At 28.2% G+C, this 27,756-nt stretch overlaps 1 protein-coding gene across 1 annotated transcript; it reads left to right on the top strand.

Moving 5' to 3' along the window:
* The first annotated feature begins 17,415 nt into the window (after positions 1-17,415).
* LOC137818383 (probable xyloglucan glycosyltransferase 6) lies at positions 17,416-25,791 on the top strand. The gene is made up of 5 exons (XM_068621782.1): positions 17,416-18,371; positions 20,577-20,885; positions 22,461-22,751; positions 22,829-22,942; positions 24,669-25,791. The coding sequence occupies exons 1-5, from the start codon at positions 17,661-17,663 to the stop codon at positions 25,302-25,304; spliced, it is 2,061 nt and encodes a 686-aa protein (XP_068477883.1). The 5' UTR covers positions 17,416-17,660; the 3' UTR covers positions 25,305-25,791.
* The last annotated feature ends 1,965 nt before the right edge of the window (positions 25,792-27,756 follow it).

Below are 27,756 nucleotides of genomic sequence, written 5' to 3'. Positions count from 1 at the left end.
GACTAATGTTACGTGGATGCTTCGTAATCTATGGAATACTTGTCTTAATTACTGTGGGAAAATCAAGTTTAGGGTTACTCATTTTTCGTGAAGGGAATGTGTGTGCTGATAAGTTGGCTAATTTAGAATTTATTCATAGAGACTCATTTCATTGGTATAATAGGCTTTCATCTAGTTTGTTCTTAGAATTCTTTATGAATAGGTATAGTCTACCTATGTATCGTTTTTGTTAGCATATGAGTTTTGGTCTAGTCCCCCATATATTTTATTTTTTTTGTATTTTCTTTCTTTTTTCGTTTTTTAATAATATTTTTTCATGTGATGGAAGATGATTGTTTTTACTTGAGGTGTCATCCTAACTGAGATGTTAAGTTGCATAGTGATGTCTAACATGAAAGCTTTTATACACACAAAAAAAAAGTCATTATAGATGCGTTTGGAGCCATTGTGATGTTAGATGCATTTCATCTTCTTTGTCTATTGTCTAACAACATTAATGCTCTTCTGAACCACATGACTTATTAGACCTAAATAGGTAGCTTATTTCTTCTTTAGTGTACAACATAGAGTCTGACATAATTTTATAACTTATGCAAGACCATCATTCCACCTTTTTATAAAATTTATTTGTGTTTATCACTTTTAAGTAGTTCTTTAAGAGATATTGATGTTGACACTTCAAAATGAAATCCTCTTGAGAGAAATAAAGAGATATTTTCATGCACATGAAAAATAAGCATTTAGAAGAAAAATAAGCATTTAGAAGTCTCTAATGTGTACCATGAATGTTCAAAGTTTTTCGTGTGTTAGACAAAGTATATTTATCGTTTGTCCAAGCAAAAGCTTATCAGATGACGAGTACAAGCACTGCACTTGCATTTGTTTAGCCACAACACTTGTGTAGATTTAGTCAAATAAAAGACTTGTGTCTTTATGCTTATAAAATTATATTTTACACTTTCTATTAAACACATAATCAAAACAAAATAAAAAATATATATCTATTGAACTTTGATCTAACATCATGTCTTCCATATACTTCATAGTCATTAAATTAATTTTATTAATAAGATCAAGTCTTTAAACAAATTAGTGACAACCTATATTATTAAAGCGATTAAATTTAAATAGTTTATACAAAAAGAAATACAATAAAGAATAATAAAAATTAGTCGTAATATCATAAAAGTTGATTATCAAATGGATAACCTTATTTCAATCCCTTAAATATTTTTTAAGTAAAATTTAGATATGATATTAATATTTAGATTTAATTCATCCATTTCATTATAATGTGAGTAGTAACTAATCTTTTTATTGTTGTTATTGCATAATAGAATCGAGAATAAAATTTGGACCTTTATAAAAATAAACATGCCTTCACCAATATACTATAAACAAAATCAATAAATAGAAATCAATTTTAGAGACAAAAATAATTAATAAAAAAATCATTAAATAGAAATCAATTTTAGATAAAAATAATAATTAGTTGTTATATTGACTAAATTTAATACAATTTTAGAAAATAAAAAAATTATTAGTTTTTATAATTGATAAATAATTTCTAAATTGGTATCTAATTAGTTATCAAGTTTTTTGTTACCAAATTGATAATCTAAATAATTGGTAATTAAAACCTTGATAGCTAATTAGATACCAATTTAGAAATTATTTATCAATAGAAACTATTTAGAAATCAATAAATTTTTTTTAGTCTCTAAAATAGTATTTAATTTAGTCAATATAACAATTAATTATTTTTAATTTCTAAAATTGATTTTTATTTAATATTTTTTTAGTAGTAATATAAACACAAACTTTTAACAATAATTAAAATAAATTTTGAAAAAAGTTTAAAATCGTCATTAATATAGAGGTCGTTATAAAATACAACATACATCATTGTAAGCTTTATCATAATTTTTAGATTCTTTTATGACTTTTAGGGAAGAACCACTGTTAATATATTTGTTAGCATATGTTTTAAAAAAATATATATTTTCAATCACTATTCTGGACTAAATCGTCATCGTATCTAAACTTTTTTAAAAAAAATCGTCTATTTTGATTGATAACTTTAACTTGCATTCATTTTAATATCAAACAAATCATTCATAGATAAGATGGATCAATTAACTTATTTTATCAATCTTCATTTACAACAACTTTTTAGAAGCTAAAAAACCTAAAGATGAAACTTGTTTTAGTTTCTAAATTTTTCAAAAAAGTTGTTGGTTTAATTTATGTAGAAGCACGTACAAATGTCTCGGTTCAACTTATTATGTCTCGGTTCTCAATCATGGTCGGTCGATATTGTAGTTCATCTCAATGGATCGACTATACTTCAGATCCAATTACAAATAGAGTTAGAAAAACTAATACGCAATTAGAAACTAGATAATGCACTCTAAATACAGTCTAACTCCCTAATCTGATCAATATATAAGAAAAGTCCACTAAAGATAATATAAGACAGAGAAGTGAGACAAGTAAGGAAAAATTAAGAGCTAGGAAAAATTAAGAGCTTGTCAGCAAGAAAGTTAAACTACTACCGACCGAATGTAGAAAAATAATCTTAATAAATTTTCTAAACCCAATACATTTGAGAACAATTTATGTTTTATTATTTTTTTTTTATCAAGATATACAGTCATTCATTATAAAAACAACTACTAATAATGTTAAAACCTTGAAATTACGTACGGTATGTATTACTTTCCCTACGTGGTTTATGATTATGAATCACGTAACTAAGAAATACACGAATTTTTAATTTTTTTTTATGTGTTCTACTAATACATTAAATGTATAACGGTGTATTTACATGTCATATTTAAAATATATATATATATAATAACATTGTTTTATCGTAAATTGTTGAATAATAATATTGTTTTAATGTTTTTTTTATTAAAAAAATCTCTATGACACGTCAATATACTATTAAACATTGAACGAATCGAATGTATTAAAATTTATAAAATATAAGTTCGATAATATAATATGAAACTAAATTTCACTTTATATAAAAATATATTTGATAAGACTTTAAAAATGTTTATAATTAATTGATCAAATTAAAACATCCTTATATTCATAGGTAGAAAGCTTCTTAGTTTATAACTCTTTCATTCGATCCTTTCTAATCTTCTTTACAAACATATATAAAAAAGAATATATAAAAATGTTTATTTGGACTCAAACTACATGTATAAAAAAATATTAAGGAGCAGAATACAAACTCAAACTTACAACTCACGAGATAAAAGAATTCAAAAGCAAACAAAAAATCAATAAATTAGTGATAAAGTAATTTGTATTTAATTATTTTTTTAAAAATTCAGCACAAACTCTTGTCATTCCAAAACTATTGAAAAAAAAAACAAATTTTCATCACTAAATTACGTCACTAATTCATTGACTTCATCATTTTCTTACATTTATCTGTTTAGCACCTTAGCATGCATGACTTGTTAAAGTTGAATAAAAAAGTTTGATGTGTTAAGAATTTTGACGAAATAAAATCATGTTTTTCTTGTGGAAGAAATGAACTCAACTACGCGTATACAAACTATATTATATTAAAGAAACCAAACTCTCATTTAATAAAATTATCTCTATATAGTCTCACTTACATATATGTATTATATATATATATAAAATATAATTTTATAAAATTGTACACATTTTTAATATTTTTAATACATTTCTTTACATTCAGATTATAAAATTTAAACATAAAATAAAATATTTATGAATGATTAATAACATTTCGATAACAAATTACATAATAAATCAAAAACAATTTATTAAGATAAATTATGAAATTGAATTAAAAATAGACATTAAATAGACAACTTCACAAAATTAATTTATAAGATAAAACAATTTATACTAAAATTAAAGTAGTTTTTTTTTTCTTACTTTTGGTCAACAAGCATAAACTTTGACTTAGAAAAAGGTATTAATTCTCAAAATTTTGTCTAGGCATTTGCATAGTCAATCCAAAGAACCGAAGTTTGTAAACACACCAACGGATCCCATTATAAAGTCAAAATTTGTATTTATGATGATTAAATAATGAAATAAAATGTATATAAGAAAGGAGTGAAGCAATAATTTAATCAATAACAAAACCTATGTCTTATATACTTTGTGATCAAGTTCTCATAAATTTTAAAACTGAATTTTATTCTTAGAAACTTTTTCGCATAACAAACACAATAACATCAATTTCATAAAAAAACATTAGATTAGATTCCATTATTTCATAATTAATATTAATTTTATTAAAGATCCTACATTATTAAGAATAAAAACATTTGCCAATGCAAATTTTATATTATAAATTAATTTTTAAGGTTTAATAGGTTTAAAATCAATTTCTTAATATATATATTTAGAATTTATCGTATTAAATATTTGTTGAACTAATCAGACAACCTGATCACCCATAATATATAATATCACGTCCATAATATATAATATCACGTAAGTGAGTGTAAATATTATCTAATAAGATTGAGTTAGACTTAAAGTTATTTTTTTAATAAATTTCACTCTAAAAATTAAAACAATAAATAATTATTTTTTTTTATTTTTTTCTAATTTTTGAATATGATAGAAAGGGTAGTATTCAAAGATGCACTTAATAAGATTTGATTGAAAATGAAGGAAAGTGGGTGTTATCTATGGGTAAATGTAAAATTTTGTCAAAGATTAATTATATGAATTAAATATTACCTTTTGATGAAAATTTGAATGAGAATTAATTAACCTCACACGTTAGAAGTGACGGTGACTTAGTTTCACACCGTTGGCAAGACTTTTGAAATGGGACACCATTTTCCATATGTGGAAAAACAAAACAAAAAAAGTGAGTGGAAATTGAAATTTTTGTTTGGCAAGAGTTGTAAACAGCTTTTTAAACGTGTTTTCCAGGCAAAATTGCACAACAATTTCATGCCTTCAACTCTTGCAGCCTGTAATTTATAAGATATACGCAGGCAAAACAGTGTTCTTATCACAATATTATAATACCAAAATTATTGACTAAGAGAATCTTTGAATGAAAAACTTTTCTATATAAATTAACTTTGGTGCTTCATGAATTTATAAATTATTTGTTTTATATTTTGGAATGTTTAATACAACAAAATTATTAAATAAAAAAATAAATTGTAATTATATAAAATTTTATATCGTGATTAAATCTACTAAAATATATATCAGACACCATAACAAAAATTAAGTTTTGCAACTCCGTATCATTAAGTTGTATTTATTTTTTCATGATATACAAATATGTACCCACATGAATGGGATTTGCTCCATTAACTAGTAAGACAAACTCAATTAAAATGGGATAAAAAAATATAAATACAAATTTCAACAAATAATATTTGTCTCAACAATTAATATACATTGTTTATATTCAGTTTAAAATCACTTGTGAAAAAAATTAAAGTTTATTCATATTCTTTCATACACGTTTATCAACAAAATCTTTTAAAAAACATTATTAGAAAATTGATAGATCATCATATTCGAGGACTAAATTAATATGTCATTGCAAAAAATTATGCAGAACAACATTTTTATTAATACATCTTCAACATGCAAAACAAACCAAGAAAATATTCAAACATGTTCATGGTAAACTAAAAAAATCTTCTAATTCAACTTGGTCACCAAAATCATCCAATAAATATGTTGTAGAAATTGGACAATAAGCATAACATAAATAAAAAATAAACACAACAATGTAAAAAGAGTAAGAGAACTTTGAAAGCCAAAGTTCATCTCCCACCTCCTTATGAAATCAACATGATAAAAAGAGAAAACATTCTCTTCCTCATTCCTCATGCTTAGAAGAAAAAGGATGAACACTACTCCAACCTTCTCACAACTTCATGCACCTTTTAAGAATGTTAAGAACTTCTTAACTCTCAAAATTATCTTACTAATTAACATCTAGAGTTACTCTCAAAGATTTCTATACAATCTAAGAGATCTTGGGTTGGAATGACTATTTATTGAGGTTTATGAGTGTGAAGGTAATATGGGGGTGGTGCCATTGAAAACTTCCTTAAAGTTGTGAAAAAATATTATGAACTACTAATGAGTCCTTTCTTTGGAATAAGAATAATCTATCCACTATTAAAAGAAATGAAGCCAAGAAATTTGGCATTGGATATTTCAGCCCACACAAGCTCAATTGGGTTAGAAATAGTTTTGTTTTGTAATTACTATTTACACCACCCTAAAATACTGACTACACCCCGTATAAAATATTTTTTGGCACCCAACTTCCTATTTGATGCCCCCAAACTCAAATTTGTATTTTGAGATTTTAAGCTCAAATTAAAGTTCCTTAATTCCATTGTTAACAAAGGTTATGTTTGTGTTTAAGTGCCTTTTTTATGCATAAATTTTTTCAAGTTTTAAATTAATTTTGTGAGGGGTCAAGTAAGTAAGGCTATTTTATTCTCCTCTTTTTTTTATGTTTTTCTTATTTTTACTTTATTTTATTTTATTATCGTTTCCATCTCGTTTTATTTTTTTATTATTTTCATTTTCCCATTTTCTGATTTTATTTATTCTCTTTTATCCTTTTTTATTTTAATTGATCTTCTTTCTTCTTATTTTATTTAATATATTTATGCACCCTTTGATTTTTTTATTTTTTATTTTATATTCTCCCCTTCTTCTTTTCTTTCTAATTTTGATTATATTATTTTCTATTTGTATTTTATTTTATCCATTTTTTAACTTTTCTTATCCTCTTCCATCTTTCCTTGTCTCTAATTCTTTGCGTTTATTTATTAAGGCACCAAAGAATACAAGGGGATTAAGACATTTTCTAAAAAAAAATAACCAATCAAAATGTATATATTTTGAAGACCAACATATTTTATATTAGTTTAAAACAAATTTATAGTATGATGGAAATTTTGTTGTCCTCCTTGAAACTTTCTAATTATACTAATTGAATACCACGAAACTTCTTTATATAATTTAAAAGTTCTAGTTAAATGTAATAGGATTTTTTTTATGAAAAAGGTATTTTAAAATTCAAATCCAATACAAAGAGGGAAAACGAATATTCGCTCACCGGAGAAGAATGTTCATATTGAGATTCTTTTCTATCATTATAGGAAAAAAATATGAACAAAAAGATAGACAATTTACGAGATTTTTAGAAACGGTTAAAAATAATTACATATTAACATTCTTTTTTATCATACTACTTTTTAAAGGGAAATTGATTAATTTTTGAATTCTTTAGCTTATAACTTTGAATTATCCAATACACTCAAATCATATAATTTTTTTCATAACCACCTTAATTTGGGTCTTTTGCTTTTTGATAAAACTTTGAGGTATTCCCAAAAGTATCAATCTTTTATACTACTCTAATCCTTGATTTGGGATTAATCACACACCTCTCTTATTTTGCAAAAAGTAAATCTTGGTCTTTCTTTTTAAATCAATGTATTTTTGTCAACTAATTAATCCATTAGATATTGAAGCCATTTAATCTAATTTTAATGGAATAAATATTTCATATAATTACTAGTAAAGGCCTAATGTTGGGGTGGAGTGCATTTCATGTATTAGGGTTTTTTTTTTATCACAAGGACATACTATTTCATTTCATTTAAGGGTTTATGTAAATTATTCTTTATTTACCATGGTTTTTTATTTATCATCATTGGATATATTTATAAAATATTGCATTTTATATACATATTAATATGATGAAGTGATGACATGCTATGAGGTTGCATGATGGGAGGGTGTGGTAGCTTGCCCTTGGAGAGATAGAGATTCAAATCCACATAGGCTTGGGTACATGTAGGGTCACTTCCTTATTAATTAATGGGTAGCACATACAACCCTAATTTTGCAAGTGGTGGGACAAAAGGGTACATACTACTTTAATGTTAAGGGCATGATTCAAGGACCTTCTTCTTCATAAGTTCTTCTCTAAGATAGAAAAATAAGAAGAAGAAAAAAGTAAAAATATACTCTTTCATAAACTAAAATTAGTTTGGAAAATTTCTTTAATGTGTTGAACCTTTCTTTATATAGTTTTTCTAATGCTTTTCTTTTCATCCATAAAACTCCAACAAAAAACCTTGTTTAAGAATATAAAAAAAAAATCAATACTTTACCAAGAACTAAGTGACATATGAGGACATTAAAAGTATCATAACCCATCATATTCTATTAATTTGGTATGATAAAAAAAATTAAGTTTATGAATTTAGATTATTCATTTTAAAGAATGGTTTAATTTATATTTTTAAATGTCTTAACATGGTTTCTATATTTTTTTAAAAATTAATAATTGTCACATGATAAAATTTTATACTATTATTTAATCGCAAATAATCTTCCACGTGATATTTAAGATAATTATTATAAAATAAAAAATAATATGTAGTTAATAATATAAATTACTTTATATTATCATGGTATTTAAAATAATTATTATAAAAATAAATTATGTGTGATTAATAATACAAGTTATTTTATATTATCATTATAACATCCTATATTTTCCATATAATTATACTACTTTATGTATGTAGTTTCTTCCAACCATTTATATAAGTTTATTAGGAGTAGCAATGCGGTATAATCTGTCCCGTATGGACTTGCTCGTGCAATAATGCGAGCTTATTTCACTGGTTCGTCTTGTATAAAAGATAATATGCGGGTTTGTGGGACAGTTCGCATGTCAACATAAGAAAAATATTTTTTTTAAAATTTAAAATTTCATTAATTATAAAAAATCTATTTATGTTGCTACAAAATTAAAATTTTATCCGTGTTTCAATTCATTCAATTAAGATAAAAATATAAAAGAATTCAAGTATGAGGATTGTTATAAGGTTTCATTAAAAATAATTAAAGTTTTGTTTTGTATCTATTTTTCCTCTATATGTATGTAAATGTATCAAAGTATCTTATCAAAGTTTTTCTACAAACTTTTTTAATGAAGATGACAAATTTTTTAACGAATATCTTATTGAAATCTTTTTTATATTATTTTTTTATTAACAAATTTTAATATAAAACTTAAATTCACTATCATTCTTAATATTAACTTTTTTAGATGATTAAAATAAAACATTCATATTTTTAGTACATTAAATTCAATTTTTTTTAAATAAAATAAAATAAAGATCACATTGCAATGTTGGGTTGAGAAAAAATAGATTAACTATTTTTTATTTATGTGGGTCAACCTATCCGCCCCGTTTTTGGCCCGCATGGGCTGCGGGTTATGCGGGGCGGGCTTAAATGGACCAGTGAGCTAGATTAGTGAGTCTGTCCCACGTTTTTTAGTAGCGGGTTGCGGACTAATCCGCATGACCCGCCCTACATTGTCATCCCTAAAGTTAACATCTTACTCAAAGCATATTGAGTTTACAAAACAAAATCATATATAATGAGATTTTTTTTAATAAAATTATATACACTTTTTGTTTCTTCATATGATTATTTCATCTTCTCTCGAGTAAATATAATTATAAAAGTATTACATAATAAAATAAAATAAAAAATGAGTTAAAAATAAACTAATTCATAAACTACATATATCTTACGCATACTCCATGTCATTCCATATTATAATTAAGACATGTAAGCAACTACCATTGCTTTCACTATCAACAAACTTGTCCCTTGCATCATCAAATATCCAAGAAATTGTATTCTCACTCATTCCTCACATCTACACAAGTTTAAGAAACTACGACGCCTTCTAAAATACATGTATTGATGTATTGAGTAATTTTTACAAGAAACTAATATATAATTCATATAAAAAAGTAATGGCCCATCAATGATAGTTCAATTAAATCCACATAATTCATTGCATCTACTTCATAAAGTCCAATGCAAGAACTTTTTTTTTAATTTATCACTATTTTGTATCTTTATCAATATGATTTAGATTATTAGTAAAACCAATATATCTCCTTTCAATAATGAGTAATACCACAAATCACAAATCAGGTCAAGCCACCATTCTTAGTACCTATCATTTTTCTTCCAACTTAAATAACACATATCTCCACTAAATTCACCATTCATTTAAACAATTCAATATATATATATATATATATATATATATATATATAACTAAATCCATAATCATTTCATTTCATCACTTACATATAAATCCCATGAACATATTTTATATATAAAAAAAACTTTGTAATAGATTTGATTTAATTTAACAAACATAAACCATTGAAACAAATAAATGTCGTTTGAGTACAACATTTATAGACTAATACAACTTACATTCAATATCACCTCAAATTATTTATAGGTATTTAACCTAAAGTTTGCAACTTGTCTCACTTGTTAAGAATCTTACTTTTCAAATAAATTGATTTACCAAAATGAAGATGTAACACAATGCATAAATATACATACATCATTAGGACTCGAGTCCTCAAAATAAAATATATCATGTATGTCTTAGTGAAATAAAATTTTCAAATCATTTGAAAGTTTGTCTTCTTCCATTGCCACTTGCAACAAAGTCTGATTCTATACCAAGTATGTTTGTTGCAATAACATACAACAAGCATGTAAGGGTGAGTTGATGTAAGCAAAACATATTCTCACATAACATCATCATCACACATATATCAAGATCATACACATGAATGCAAATGAACTAACATTTAGACACACATCATGTCATGACTAAATGTAAAGCATTATTGAGAAGATTATAAACCATGATAAACAAGTATCATTTGGGGCTAACACTTGACATATCCTAAACCCACCAAACCTTAATTGGTTTATGTTCTCGATGTTAGGGTACCACAAAACATCTACTATCAAGCTAGATGTACACTTTCTAGTCAAAACAACACTTAAGACACAAGTCATATCACTTGAACATCCTCCTCCCCACTTGAGTGATATGTTTCTAGAGGAGAGAGAATTGTCTTGGTCTATCTTAGTTTAAGCTACAAGCTAATGCTTGACTCATATGTCATGTCGCTTGAGTGACCAATACATCACTTGAGCGTCGTAAGTTGGTGATGATTACACATTGTTTAGGTTTTGTCTAAGCAAAAATATATCGCTCTAGTGATATCTAACTTGAGAGCAACCCAAACAACTAAAACACAACGTTTTTCAAAGACATATACAACTTTACAATAAATTCGTACTTCCCAGGTTTGACATCAATGAATATAATATACATACTACCATAAGAAACCATTATAATTCCACAATCTTAACATAAGATTTACATATATTCAAGTTTCATACAATCTACACATTCAAAATAATCATCACATTGCATGGAGGTATTATTAGTTTCCCTTACCTGAATTAAAGCGTGATTTATCTAATAATCTTTTGATGATTCCTTTACAATGCTCCATATAGTCCTAGTATGCTTCCAGAAAATCAACCCTACACTAGCAATACCTCATCTTAAACATCCACTCAAGAATGGGAGCATAAAAAGATAAAAACTTAGATAAAATTTATTCTACTTACCAAAACTAAACTTTGGTTAATCCAATATACTCTAAACTCCTCCACCTTTTTAGGATTTCAATCTAATAGCAAATTCACGATTAAAATCTCTTGTTTTATTAAATAGATAGTAGAAAAATAAAGATTTTCTAAATTAAAGATTTTAAAATAACTAATAATTAAACGTCTAATTTTTATTTATAAACTTCATTTTATATTCTTTTAAAATTTGTTATTATAATATTTATGGGTATTAGAGAAGATTGACTCAGAGTAATAAAAAGAATTCATACTTCCATAATACCTTATTCAAATACCAATCATATCACTGTAATCATAAGCTAAAAAAATATTTATTTTATTAAAATTTGCATAAGACAATGGAATAACAAAACATTGACATGGAGAACAAAATTTAAGGAATTTAAAATCCAAGGTAAAAGAAGAAAATTTAAAATTGTTAGAAAGACTCAAATTTTAAGAAGATAGAAATTTATAATAGAATAAAGAATATATATTTGTATTGTTCGGTTATAATCGGGTCAAGACCCGATCATGTACATCGGGTGTTTCAGATCCAATAGATGTGTTTGGATCGATCAAGTCAGGTCACGTTAAAAGCCCAAATACACTTGATATTTAATGCATCCAAATCAGTTAAGTTTGATATTTTGTACAAATTCTTTAAAAAGATCTATGAATGCTATAAATAGATATTGAATAAAAGCAAGTAATATTCTATGTAATATATACTACACTATTATTTTTATGCTCTCATCATAATCTTATCAACAGATAGAGTTCTCTCACCTCACTTGATCAAAGCTGCAATCTCGACAGATTCACTCGCAGACCGCCTCAAAGATCCGACCCATTGTTGGCAAGAACAATATTCTTATAACTTAATTAAATAAATAAAAATTATAAACTTAAAACTTTACGAGTGAAGACTTACCAAGATTGGTCTTACATTCATTTCAAGTGTTTTTTAACATTTGTGTAATAATAATTTTAATAGATAATATTTGTAAAAGCAAGGCAGCTCCCACCTTTCTTCACGTTCTCCGCTTCAACTCTGGACGACAACACACACGATTTTAGCTTAGGACACACCACAATATTCGCAAACTAATTATCTATTCCTCCTAAAATTCATTTTTTAATATTATTTCTTTTAAAATATAACTTAATTTAAGTTATATTCTTATTAAAATATTAATACAGATTATTCATGATCGGACACAAGAACTAACATCATACCATTAATTTCATATCGAAAATGCAAAATGAAATCACCATGATTATGAGCCCTTTCATTAATTACTATTTGAGTTAACTAATGTTGTTGATAAGTAATAATAAAATCAATATAGCACATAAATAAATGAAATTAGTCTGATTCTATCTTACATCTAATTAAATTAATAAATAATCATGTTAAAAAAAAAAACTGTATCCTAGTTGACTCCAATCCATCATCATCATCAATAATAATAATAATAATAATAATAATAATAAGGAATCTAAGTGAAAAGACCAAATAGTATAGACACAGTAGCAGTGGAAAATAAAAAGAGCAGTAACAAACTTAAAATAGCGACACCAACGTGAGTCCTTAATTGAAGTCACATGAATCGTCCCTTTTTGTCTGGTAACATATACCAACCAATCCACATGCATTCTCTCACTTATCCAATCACTTAGCTTCCAACCTCACACACTCCCTCTTCTTCAATCATCTCTTTCGTCATTCATTTTATTTCAACAATTATCTCTTTTAAACTTTCATATTTTATTCACATTTTTTTCTTATCAAATATTAAGAAAGAAAAATGTATATGAATTATGTTTGAATTTCTCTCCTAAACAATGTAAAAATATATTATATAATGGAAAAACTTAAAAACCGATTGCGAGTATATTAAGTGTAATGGAATACATTAGAAATAGAATAATTTGATTAAAATAAAGTCAATTTTAATGGAGTTTTAAAATAAATAATATTTTCAATATAAATATATTTAATTTATTTTTACATTTTTCTTATATTTGTAATATATGTGTAATGCTTGTAAAATTGTAATTGCAACAATTTGGTTTTCCAATTTCTTAACCATTGTTAATATACTATCAAATTCCGGGATGGATTTTGGTTGAAAAGAAGTAATAAATATAATAAAGGATGTAATGAGAAAGAAAAAGCAACAAGAAATGAAGAAAGAAAACTATATTAATATAACTACTTATTAAAAAATATCCACTAATTATTTTCCTAAAATAATTTTAGTCAGCAAAATAACATCAATTTAATTAATGTTCTAGATGTGTACTAGCGTCAACTTTTCATATAGTCGAGATTCTAAACTTTGTTGTGCTTTAATAATAAAAGAAAATTTATTATTTATAATATTTAAGAAAAATAGGTTAAATGAAAAAAAAATAAAAACAAAAGATTAAATTATATATTAAAAATTAGACAAAGTTGAGTCAATAAACTCACATCAAGATATTTTTGCAAATCTTATTTAAAAAAGAAATTCCTTCTTTATCGAATTAGATAACATTTTTTTATCAATAATTAAGATAACAATTTGAAAATATATAATTCAAAAAAATTTAAAAATCAAAAATTACAATTTAGATTTTTATTTTTGTTTCTTTATAACTAATACTATGTCTAATTCTTGATCAATAGGGTAAAAATTTACTAAGCATACTAACGTTGAACCATGCAAATCGAGTATTATTTGGACATCACTTACTCATAGCTAAACAATTGAGTATTCTTTGAAACAACTACCACTTCTAATTAAGGAACTGGATATTCTTTGAAACAACCATCACTCTTAGTCAAAACACTTGATTATAAAAGAAGTGATAAAAAAATTATAGGGTTACTAACTAAAAGAGACTTGATATCCTAAGACAAATTCAAGGTTTGCATTCACTCTTTTAAGTTGCTAGAGAATACCAAAGTGTTGTATTAATGGGCTAGATTGCAAAATTCTTCTCTTGAGATTTTTAATCTCTATAACATTGATAGTTTGTTCATGAACCAAAATCATTTCTTCTTCAAGGTATCTTTTATTTATAAAGGTCATGATAGATATTCGTTGTAAATATTTTCTAAGTGTTGTAAGTTTTGAGAAGTTAATTTTTTGTTAGGATACCATAGACGATATTGCAATAAATGTTCTTCATGAAACATTTAACGCAAACTTTTTTTTTTGAAGATACATTATGATATTAGACAACTTTTTATCTTATTTTGAGTAAAATTTAAGACACTACACAAGATGCATATGTGATATATAGCTCTTTAAAATAATTATTCATAAATAAACTTTGACACTTTGAGATATCATAATGTTGATATTTTGTGTGAAATATTCTTTATGGTCAAATAAAAAATATTTTTTTTTTGCAAAGTATAGTAAATATAATAATAAAATTGAGTAATATTGTAAAAGATTAAAGAGTACATATATACTATTTTCTATCTAAGTTCGAACTTACAAATGAATATATATACGCACAAAATATTTTTACTATTTTGGTTATCAGAAAAACAACTACATCTATCGAGATGTGATAAAGAAACAAATATACTATATTTTATATTTTATTGTAAAAAATTTAATCAAAATTGACGTTAAATATGTTATCTTTTCTCTTGATTTAATTTTTATAAGTATATGTAAGAAGAGGCTTTTTGTAATTTAATTAAAAAATATAAAAATAAAAATGATACTAATTTAAACGAGAAATATCAGCATTTCTTAATATAAATAATAGCATGTATGTAGATCCAGTAGTTTAGGAAGTTATGTATATATAGTTTTAAATATGGAATAAATCATATTAAAAAGAATATTCACCAAATTGTTTAAAGTTTGTAAAAATATTAGTTATTATTTTAACTACGTATAATGTGGTAGAAAAAGAGTAAGAAAATATTAGATTTTAGATCTATTGTTATTATTAGTTGTATCTGCATTTTTATTATGTTATTTTATTTTATTGAATTAAAATTTAATTACTTTTATAATTATAATAATAATAATTATTTTATATATTAATGTTTAAATAATTTAATATACTTTTGATATATAGTTATTTATATAATTTATTTATTTATTTTTATGTACTTGTTGGAGATATTGTCTAAAAAATTTAAATTTAAGACAAAAAAACCTCAAATCATATTAGAGAGAGAAAAAAACAGGATGTGAAATAAAATATTGATTTTAGTAATTATTTGGAAAGAGAAGAAACATAAGAAAATTAATAAAATATTATTACATAATTTCAGAGGTATAATAAGAACCAGAATGTGTAAAAAAATCTCAAATCCATTTCTATATTATTAATGAAAAATATAAGGAATATCGCACTTACCGTATTTTTTTATTACATCATTTTATAATTTTGAATAATAAAAGTGTATGTATGTTATCTATTATTATTATTTATTATTCAATAAAATAGTTAAATATATTATTTTTGTTGTATATTTATTGAAATTATATCATAATAAAAAGTTTGATTATAAACAGTTACCACGTAAGTATAGGTATGATATATGGAATTACTTCTTTTCTTTAATTTAAATGGGAGTAATTACCAGAAAGAAACAGTGATACTGAGATGATAAGTATATAAATAAAAAATAAATATATTTTTAAAATACAGAACACAAAAACAAAACATACATGTATATATTATATAATTGTAAATTATATAAATTGATAATAAAGATTTATATAAGTATATTTTATGTTCTTTTTAAGCAGAAAAATATTTTTTTATGATTGGTTCAAAAGAATTTATTCCTTATTTTTATAATTATAATATAAATTTATACAATAAATTTGAGTTTTAAAAAAATTAATGTATTTTTTTTTAAATTATGTTAGAATTGTCAGAAATCCAATAATATTTTTTTAAATGGACACTTCACTAATACATAGTGTCAATATCCGATACTTGTGTCAGTGTCCGACATGGACATGCCATTTAAAAAGAGTATCCAAGTCTCATAGGTTCCAACTTTACATTCATATTTATTGTGAATTTTGTATTTTAACTTTAAAATATTATTATTAAATGTTAAATAGAAAAAAGCTTTTATACATTAAATAGGAGAATTTTACTATATATTTATTATAAATGATAAATTATTATTATTATTATTATCACGACAACAAGATGCATGGTTGCTTTTCTTCATATTTATTTATGTTTTATATTTAATTTTAATATGTTTTTAATACATATATTTGATTTATAGGTTAAATATATTTTTTGTTAACACAAAATTATTATTTTTTTCAATTAAACTTTAAAATTAGTATATTTGTATTAAATGTTAACGAATTTTTAGATAAACTATAATATAACATTTATGTTAATAATAAATTAACACAAAATATATTTTAATAAACTTAAAATTTGTTTATCACGTAAAAAATAATTAATAATAATTTATTTTTATAATTTCTCACTACAAATATATATGAGATGTGAAAATAAATAAAAAAACATATTTAACCCTTAATTTATTTATTTTATATTATTTTATTTAAATTTGAGGTGTTATTTAAAAAAATTAAATTTAAGATAGAAAAAAATATAAATGAGGTGTGACATGTTAAAAAACTTAAAAGTTTAAAAAAAATGTTAGAAAATAAAAAATGTAGAAAAAATCCTTTTGTATGTACTTATGAATTATTGTTAATAGCTCAAACACATGTCATCGTATATATTTTGAAAGGAAGAGATTGTAAAGTTAAGTATGTTAAATAAGAAAATTATTATTTTTATTAAAAATAACGTAAAAAGTAGTTAAAAAAGTTGATTATTTATTTGTTAGTGGTGTAAATTATTATTATAGTTAAAAGAAAAATGCAGAAGCAAGAGGAATCCTTAGCCCCTGAAAGTGAGAATGAACAAAAGAGGAACACATGCAGCTAAAAACTTGGTGGTACCTTAATTATAGGTCTCCATTGGATCAAGCACAAACAAAACACAAAGACACAAACCCAAAAGAAAGAAGAAAGAAGAAAGATCATCTTTCTTCTTCTTACACATAATTTTCATTCATCCAATTCAAGTTCTTCTACCCTCTTTCCATGTCTCGCGCTCCCAACTACGAGTTCCAGGAATGGTGGAACAAGCAGCGTGAGAAGACCAACAACGTCGATCCCCTCAACGACCCCAAGCTCGACCATTCCCACTCCACCACTCCTCCGCCCTTCACCGCCCTCGACGTTGACTCCTCCTCCTCCTCCGTCGCCGCCAAAAAAGAACGCTCCCGGAGCGCCCGCCAGCTCTCCTGGGTATGCCTTCTCAAATTCCAGCAGCTCGCCGCGTCGCTCGGCTGGCTCTCCGGCGGCATCTTCCACCTCGCCCGCACCGCGCACCGCCGGATCGTGGACTCGGCGTCGCTGCGCGGCGACACGTCGCGGCTCTACCGCGCGATCCGCGTGTTCCTCGTGGTGGTCATCGTGCTCTTGGGATTCGAGCTCGTGGCGTATTTCAAGGGGTGGCATTTCAGGCGCCCTGATCCCAGCGACGTTCTGGGCTTGCTCGCCGTCGTTTACGCCACGTGGGTCGACGTCCGCGCCAGGTACATGTCGCCGCCGTTGCAGAGCCTGGCGAATTTGTGCACTGTTTTGTTCATCGTGCAGTCGGTGGACAGGGTCGTTTTGATCTTGGGGTGCTTCTGGATCAAGTTTCGGAGGCTCAAGCCTTTGGCCAGTGTGGATTACGATGTTGGGGATCATAGCGTGGAGGATTTTCCCATGGTGTTGGTTCAGATTCCCATGTGCAATGAGAGGGAGGTAAGAAGATGTAGGTTGCTTTGTCCTTTTGGAACTTCCGAATCTGTGAATGTTGACTTTTAATGTCGGTTCTGTTATCTGTTTGTGATCTGGTGTCTTGTTTAAATGATGTGCTCAACTGATGTAGATTTTGGTGGTAGGCATGTTTCTGTTGTTGTGGCTTGGGTGCTTTGTATTATGAGGGTCTTTTTAGCGAACTACTTAATTAAGGGCTTATTATCAAATAAACACTCATCTATAAGTTGTTTCTACAAGGAAATTGGGTTAAACTGTTTTCATATGAGTTTTAAGTTGTTTCCGTAAGTTATCCTAGAGAGATTTTTGAGATAAGGTGTTTGGTGTACCTGTATGGACAAAGAGGGGTACATTTGGGTAAACAACTTAATTAAGTGCTTACTTATATAAGCACTTATTAAGTTGTTTTTACCTTTACCATTAAAGAGGAAATTGAGTTTATTCGTTTTCGTTTAATTTGTAAGCTGTTTTCAAAATCTATCCAGGGAGCTTACTGAGATAATATTGAAAACAGTTTATGGACACATCATAAGCTATTTCCATCTCAAACACTTGCATAAGTCCTTATATTATTGGGGAAGTTCCAAAGAGCTGTAAATAAATTCTTTCAAGCAGACTCAGAGTCTTTTGAGGGCATTTATTGTGAGATGTGTTTAGGTGATTGAAGGTAGCTTGGTGATGGTTAAATGTGAAGGTGACATCTTGGAACTCGGGGACATGAGAGAATGGATATTTGCTGTGACATTTTTAGTGAGATTGACTTAGGTGTTAAATTTAGATGCTCCATTTTAAAGAGGGGTATGGTGGAGAATAGTCTTTTGTGTATAGGGGAAGAAATTTGTCTATGTGCCATCATTAAATGCTGCATACCTGAAACACTGTTGATCATATACAACTACTACTAGATCCTTAAATTATGCATCAACAACTATAATAGTATATTTGTTCGTTTCCTAATGCTGGACCTCTGGGAGCAAGTGCAAAGGCAAACTAATAGAAGCAACTAGTGTTCAGCTATTTATACCAAAACGAGAAAAGGTAAATGCTAAACATCATTTGGATAAAACTTTTTTAGTTAATACCAATACTAAATATGTGCAAGATTCAGAGTGTAGGGTGTGTATTTGTAGGCAGAGAATAAATTTAGAAGTTGAGCAAGGCTTAATTTTATCAATTATAATAAGATATTAAGATGGGTAATTATGACCTACAAAATCACTCTTTGAATACAGAGTTGAGTGATATTCAACTAAATGAGGTGCATTTAGTTAATAACAATTCTAAACATGTGCAGAGAATAAATTTAGAAGTTGAGCAACGTTTAATTGTATCAATTATAATATGATTTTAAGATATGTAAACACATGACCTACAATGTGATCGGGTGATATTCAACTAAATGAGGTGCATGCATACGAAGGGTTTTTGCTGGCTTGAGTGGTTTGTGCTGAGTCTTGTACGGGTATGTGGCTTGGGCATGTGTGGTTGATTAAAGTTAGAGCTTTGTAACTTGCAGATGTAAAAATGGAGGGTATGTCTTGGAGCCTAGAACCATGACATAATGGATGTTTATTTGAGATGTTGTGAATGAGAGTAGACCAGGTTAGATGTTGGGATTTAGAGCTCCATTTGAAAGAGGAAATGGCAGAGGCCTGTTGTGTGTATTTGGTTGTTGTAGGGGAAAAAATTCTTCTCCTAATGCTCCATTTGTGGGAAGCAATTGCAGTGGTAAGCTGATAGAAGCAACTAGCTCTTGGCTATGTAAATCAAAACAAGAAAACATGAAAGAAAAAGCAGTAGATTTGTTTAACATTTATGTGCTTAATTAATAATAACATCCAATGTATGCTTAGATACTTAATATATGTGTGTGATACACTCTCGTCCTACAAAAGTTTGCTTGTCTAGTTATTGTGTCTTCAAATACAGTCTCCTCCCTTTCTTTTCATAGCATGTCACGTCACTGGTTTTCTCTTCTATTCTTGTCTTTTTTTTAGTACTATATTAATGAGTATAATTTTAGTTGAAAGGAGGAGGTGCATCCTCTCATCACCAATGTCACTAAAAGTTTCTTCCAATCAGCACCTTCCCTACACCCTAAGAATGTAGAACCACCAGACGCATTCTTCTTTATGAGCTGATTGATTATTAAGAATCTGACTCTTAATTTTATATCTTGTTGGCCTGTAGGTTTACCAGCAATCCATTGGAGCAGTTTGTATCATGGATTGGCCAAAGGAGAGAATGCTTGTTCAGGTTCTTGATGATTCTGATGAAGTAGATACCCAACAGCTTATCAAGGCAGAAGTTCATAAATGGCAGCAAAGGGGTGTTAGGATAATATATAGGCACCGGCTTATACGTACAGGCTACAAGGCAGGGAATCTGAAATCAGCAATGGGCTGTGATTATGTTAAGGATTACGAATTTGTGGCAATATTTGATGCTGATTTTCAGCCAACACCGGATTTCTTAAAGAAAACAGTGCCTTATTTCAAGGTAATTTTATGCCTATAAAATTTGAAGTTAAAACACTGTTGATTTAAGTAAATATCTCGCGGTGTATATTTGAGTATGAAAAAGAACAGTAATGGGTTCTGGATATTCAGACTTAATAATATGATTATAATGATTTTATGTTTTAGATCAAACACATCCTTAAAATTAGTCTCTAAGTAGTAGAATAGAATCTAAAGGTGCTTTAGCTTTGAGTTTTAATTTGGAGATACTATACATGATTTTCACACTATAAAAATTAAGATTAGTGCACTTTTGGATCTATAGGCTCTAACGTACCATATAAGTATATAATGGTACCTGTAATGATATAATTGCTGATATAAATTCAGATTAATCATTCAGAGTAAAGACTTATGGGTTGTACACATGCACAGCCATCCACCATCCTTTCATTCAAAACTTAAGTTTTGAACCATCAGTGTTGTATTTTTGTCCATATAAAATTTTTACACAACTGACTCGCATATGTTGATCAATCTTCTACTGCTAAAAGTGCTGGATTCATGTCTACATCAATCAATGGGCTGGTTGAAGATGCAATGATGGCAACAAGGACTTCATAAATGAAGAGAAGAGGCAAAAATTGGATTACACCAATCAATCTCATTTCATGACCGGATGGGTGAAGCCCAGGCCACAAGAGAGAAACACTGTAATTTTGTAGAAGATTACATTTTAGGCTTAATGGACCAAGCCCAATCCACTTAGGCCAGGAAGGAGATCCTGACTCATGAGGCTGGGAAATATTGATGTAGTTGAAGGAAGAAGATTTTCTTCAAGGACACACTTTGAGGCTTACATTTACAACAACTCGTCTCATTTTTAAAGGCGTTGGAGCTATCTGCACAGATCCCATTGTGTTAAAAACAGCATGTTTAGCAAAAGCTCAGCATCCCATCCCCACGTCCCCCATTTTCTGCTCCTAAAACATAGCTCTACTATTCCATCCTTGAGGACAAGGTTGAATTTCAAGAGGGTGGCATTTTAGTTAAGAAAGATTTTATTAGTTAAATGGATAATAGGAGAAAGAATACTCATTCTCCAATAAGGATTTCTCCTTTCGTAAAAGCAAGTGCTCTATTTACAAATGATAGAACAAATTAAACCTCTTCCCTTCCCTGATTAAAACTACCTAGTATCTAGTATCCTAACTCTCCTAACAAATTTAGACAAGTTAAATTTAATAATGTTAATTTGTAATTCTGCCAATATGTTGAGCATCTCCATTTTTTCCTCAATTCTAAACTAATTTGAATTATTAATCCCAGCTCCTTTAATGCTACTTCTGTCTTTGCTTGTAAATTATTCACAAGTGCTTCTTTGTTAGCTGTAAATCAATTTATGACTTCTAGTGTAGAATGCAGTAAACAAATCAGTTCTAGATATGAAGACAATATTTATATCATATAAACTAAATAAATACTGGAAAAACGTTTCCAACAGTCTAAACAGATAGTAGACAATTATTATTTATATTTTAAATGAAAATTCTTTTTGGGTCCTGTATTAAGCATCTGTCTAACCAATTTTTCCCTTGTTATACTCTAACTGAAGGCAAAGGATGATTTGGCATTAGTCCAGGCAAGATGGGCATTTGTAAACAAGGATGAGAACTTGCTTACAAGATTGCAGAACATCAATTTGTCTTTCCACTTTGAGGTAGAACAACAGGTGAATGGTATCTTCCTTAACTTCTTTGGTTTTAATGGAACTGCTGGTGTGTGGAGAATAAAGGCCCTTGAGGAAAGTGGTGGTTGGTTGGAACGAACGACTGTGGAGGATATGGATATTGCTGTTCGTGCTCATCTCCATGGTTGGAAGTTTATATTCCTCAACGATGTTAAGGTGCACTATATTTCAAATTTTGGTAGCTAATCATCATGAATTATTAGACTTTAATATGACTATTTTGCTTTTTGTAGTGTCTTTGTGAACTTCCAGAGACCTATGAGGCATATAAGAAACAACAACACCGCTGGCATTCGGGTCCAATGCAATTGTTTCGCTTGTGTTTTTTTGATATACTTCGTTCAAAGGTATTGAATTCAACACATGTTTCTTTCCATAGAAATTGAATTCTTTTAAATCCAGGAAACTATCATTCTGTTGTTATTATGTTTTTGTTTGTTATTATTATTACTATTACTATTACTATTACTATCAGAATATAAATATAGTTTCATCCTTTTCAGTAGTTTAACTTCTACAACTATATTTCCAAACTGTTAATCAATGTGAATATTCAATTCTTGATATTGAAATTTGAATTGTTTTCTGTTAAATCCACTTAGAAGCATATGCACATCATGAAGGTAACTGTTGTTATTATTAACCTAGTTTAAGACATGAGAAGGTAGATTAACAGAAGAAAAATGCCTACTTGATGTGTTGATGGTATCGAATATATTAGGCTAGATAAATATTTTCTACTGATTTGTTTCAATGAAAATATGACTGTAAAGTAGTTTACTCACTAGTAAGCTGAGGAAGGAACAAATAGTATTTGTTAATGTTCCCAATTAGATACATGAATTTTATGCTACTTATATACATTTTACTGAATGTTTGACTATATTATATGTAGTATGCTTTTCATCTTCTTTCTTGGTCTGAGTGATGCTCATGATATGCCTTGTCACGGGATAACATCTCTATGCCTTTAGGTCATTGCTTCTAATGGTCCAGCTATGTATTTTTACCTGTTAAGTTCGTCCAGTCCCATTCTTGTACACACACTCTGTCATCCCTTTATAATAATAAACTGTATCGCCTGCTGAACAATGGGATTTGATACAATCTTGCAAATACCTTTCAGTCAATCCTTAAGGAATTTACACAAATGCCACACTCAAGCCAAAATATAACTAGGTTGCTTAATTATATATAGTACATTAAATTGTAATCCGATCAAATGGTAAATAGGATTTAGGGTTTAGGGTTTTCAGGAAGGGAAGGAGAGCCGTGTCCAAATCAGGAAAGCAAAGAAAATCCAGATAGAAATGTAATTACAAATTTCAAAATCACTAAACAATTAGTTCTGTCAACTTGTATTCTAAGTTCCCTGGATATTGCAGATGCTGTGTTTTTCATTGTCCCCAATCTAAACCTAGTTCAAAAGATGACCAGGAAATAACTTTTCCAAGAAGTGTTCATTGCCTTGGCCAGGATTAAAATAAGTGAGATATTTTTAAAACGACGAGGATAGGTTCAATATGCATGGCATCTCTGCTTCAACTTAAAGGCCAAATTTAGCCATTTGAAAATCCCAAATTTTCCATTTTAACAGTTCACAGAACTTGTCATCTCATTCATCTTTACTGGCATATAAAGAACACCAACAGAAAATCCACAACTCAAGTTAGGGCTAAAACACATCTACAAATACCGAAAAATTTATTTCAAAGCCCATTTCAGCCCAATAATTAAAATGGGTGGTAAAATCACTTAATTAAAACCCACAACATCATTGGTAAGGCAATTATAATATCCATGCTGTAAAAGTACTCATCTTTTTTATCAATATTAAGCATCTTGTTATGCTTAAAGCAAACAACTTTTTAGGGTAGTGGAATAATAATGGAGTACAGGCTCATTGAACGTTTTTCTTTTTCTTCTTTACATTCAAAATGCTATTAAATTCTGTACTAAACCTTTGTTCTGTTATTTGTCCACATGTTGCACTATAGGGAATACTGACTTATTTTTGTCCTCCATTTTATTAAAATAATTTGACTTGTATGATGTTATTTCCATTTGTACCAGGTTAGTTGGGCAAAGAAGGTCAATTTGATATTTCTTTTCTTCCTCCTGAGGAAGCTTATCCTGCCATTTTATTCATTCACCCTATTCTGCATCATTCTTCCTTTGACCATGTTCCTTCCCGAAGCTGAGCTCCCAGCATGGGTTGTTTGTTACATTCCTGGTGTAATGTCCCTCTTAAGTGTGCTCCCAGCTCCACGTTCATTTCCATTTTTAGTTCCTTACCTTCTATTTGAGAACACTATGTCAGTAACTAAGTTTAATGCCATGATCTCTGGATTATTTCGCCTTGGAAGTTCCTACGAGTGGGTGGTTACAAAAAAGTTGGGAAGATCATCAGAGACAGATTTGGTTGCCTTTGAGAAAGAATCTGAACCTCTAATGCGATCTACTAGTCTCCATAGATCAAACTCAGATTCAGGCATTGAGGAACTAAGCAAACTAGAATTGTCAAAGAAAACTGGGAAGACCAAGAGAAATCGTCTCTTCAGGAAAGAACTTTATCTTGCATTCATTTTGTTGACTGCCTCAGTTAGAAGCTTACTATCTGCCCAAGGAATTCACTTCTACTTCCTCTTGTTTCAAGGGATAAGTTTTCTGGTTGTTGGTCTTGATTTGATTGGAGAGCAGGTAAGTTGAGGTCCAGATTTTGGATTTTATGTGCATACAAATCCTCCTCTCAGATCCTCATTGATAATGGTCAGAATGGTCAAACCTTAAACCCTCCCTGAACACATTGATTTGAGCCTAAGCTGTTCAGTGGTTTTTGGCTCCCAATTAAAGCAAATCAGTTGCTGCTTGACCCCAGACTTGCAGTTCTGTTTGTTTTTGGTGTAAAAACTCATGCCTCATTGTTGTTGCCAAGTCATATGCCTTAAAGTTACATAAAAGTTGTTTCAGTTCCTAATGCCAAAACGTATCCACACTTTGGAAAAAAAAGGGTTCAACATTCCCGACCTATAAAATGCCAATATACAATTACTTGCCTGCCTGAACTCAAAAGGTGGAGATTGTTAGATTATAACATTTGTTATTCTTTTTCATTCACAAACTGTACAATCACATATAGTTTCATGGTGGCTTTTTCTCTATTGGTATTTCTTATCAGGCAGTGAGGTTTTTGACACACCAGTCACCAAGCATGTTTCATCTTTTCCTATCAATTTTATTGCTTGTCTTTATCATGCTTTCATTTTGTACCTCGTAATGATGAAACTTTGAGCCTTGTCAATGGATGACTCAAAGTTATGCTGGTTTAACAAGCATGTGAGAGGGGATCTCTAGCAATCACAATCGGCTAAGGCTATAAAATACTTCATTTTTTTAACTGATAGTTTGAAAATTCTTTGTTTTTATTTAAATATCATTTTTAGTGATCAAGATAATATCAATTACTTTTTTGTTAATTTTCTAATTTTTTTAATTAATTTATATATGTATTTATTATAATGTTCTAAAAGAAGAAAACAGAAAACCTTACAATCATTTTATTAAAAATATTATTTTATTATTAAATACTCTAAAATTAATCCTAAACGACACGTTTGTAAGTTCAGAAATGAAGGGAGTAATAGATTGGTGCTAAGAAAAGGAAAATATAGAATTTTAGCAAAATTCATCTAAATTGAAGGTTGGTTATTTCTTCCTGTTGGCGTAGGAATAAATGCCCCAATTGTTCGACTTGTAAAATAAAATTGGGATAAAATTTATGTGTTAGCTCTTTGTAAAATAAAATGGGATCAAATTGTTGAAAAAACAAGAGATTTATCAAATAATATAATATAACAAATATTGAAGAATTAAGGAGAGTAAAAAAGTTTTTTTTACTATATATTCAACTAACCTACAAATCTAAATATATTTATTATCATCTTAACAATTGCATATTATCTAAGAAGAAAGTCATGAAGTGTAAGGTTTAAGACATGGTCACCAACTTTACAAAGAAAAGAATCTGGAGGCTATATTGACACACTAAAAATATGTTGAAGAAAAAAGTGGTGAGACGAATATATCAACATCATTATTTCGAAAGAAGAATCATTATTTCGAAAGAAGAAGATTGACATGATCAACAAAATTAATAGTGTTATAAATTTGTGTTTTAGTGATAAATTTAACACATAGACTTTGTTTGAAGCAACATTCACTTCAAAAAAAATTATTAAATAAAAACTAATTTTAAATATCAAAATAATTAGTTATTATATTAATTAAATTATAGACTATTTTATAAGTTAAAAAATTATTAATATCTAAAGTAATTTATATTATTGATAAAAATTTATAAACTAATTTCTAGATTGATATCTAACTATTAGCTGCCAAGGTTTTAGGTACTAACTATTTTATAATCTAAGTTAGTCTCTATTAATATTTTAGAGAATAATTTAGAATCTAAAATATTAGTTGCTACAATCTTGGTAGCTAATTTTGATACTAATTTAGAAATGATTTTATAATTTTTTATTAATTATAGAAATCACTTTATATACTAATAATTTTTTAGTCTTTAAAGTAATATCCAATTTAGTTAATATAGTAATTATTTTTTGTCTTTAAATTTGGTTGTTATTTAATAATTTTTTGTAATAAATTGTATTCGTTCAGAGTGACTGTATCAAGAAAGATTGTGTAGCAGCTAGTGGATTTTAACAAGATTCTAGATGATCTAAAGAACACTTAAATGAAGCTAGAGGATAAAGATAAAGATTTGATTCTTCTCAATGCTTTGTGTAAGACTTTTGAACATTTTAAAAATACTTTATTGTTCAGGAAGGAACAAACCATTACTCTGGAGAAGATGGTCACTTTGGTGGATTTGAAGAAGATGAAGAGGTGAGTGTGTGAGATGCGTCTTCAGAAGCAAATGGGATGCAATATTTATAGATGGAGAGAACACATTGTCGCATCTTCAAAACCCTAAAAGAGCGGTCAAGATTCCACGAATGGAGGAAGACCCGCGGGAATGGAGGAGCCAACCACCCACGAATCTCGCAACGTTCTCAAGATTCTACACGACCAGTAGTGCAGAGGAGTGAGTGTTCCCAGTCGTGCGGCTACAATTCAGGGTGGAAGGGGCAACGTCGCA

The sequence above is a fragment of the Phaseolus vulgaris genome, chromosome 10 (assembly GCF_000499845.2).
Source record: "Phaseolus vulgaris cultivar G19833 chromosome 10, P. vulgaris v2.0, whole genome shotgun sequence".
Taxonomy (NCBI): Eukaryota; Viridiplantae; Streptophyta; class Magnoliopsida; order Fabales; family Fabaceae; genus Phaseolus; species Phaseolus vulgaris.
The sequence above is the reverse complement of the archived record's forward strand: the minus strand, read 5'-3'. Positions and strand labels throughout refer to the sequence as shown.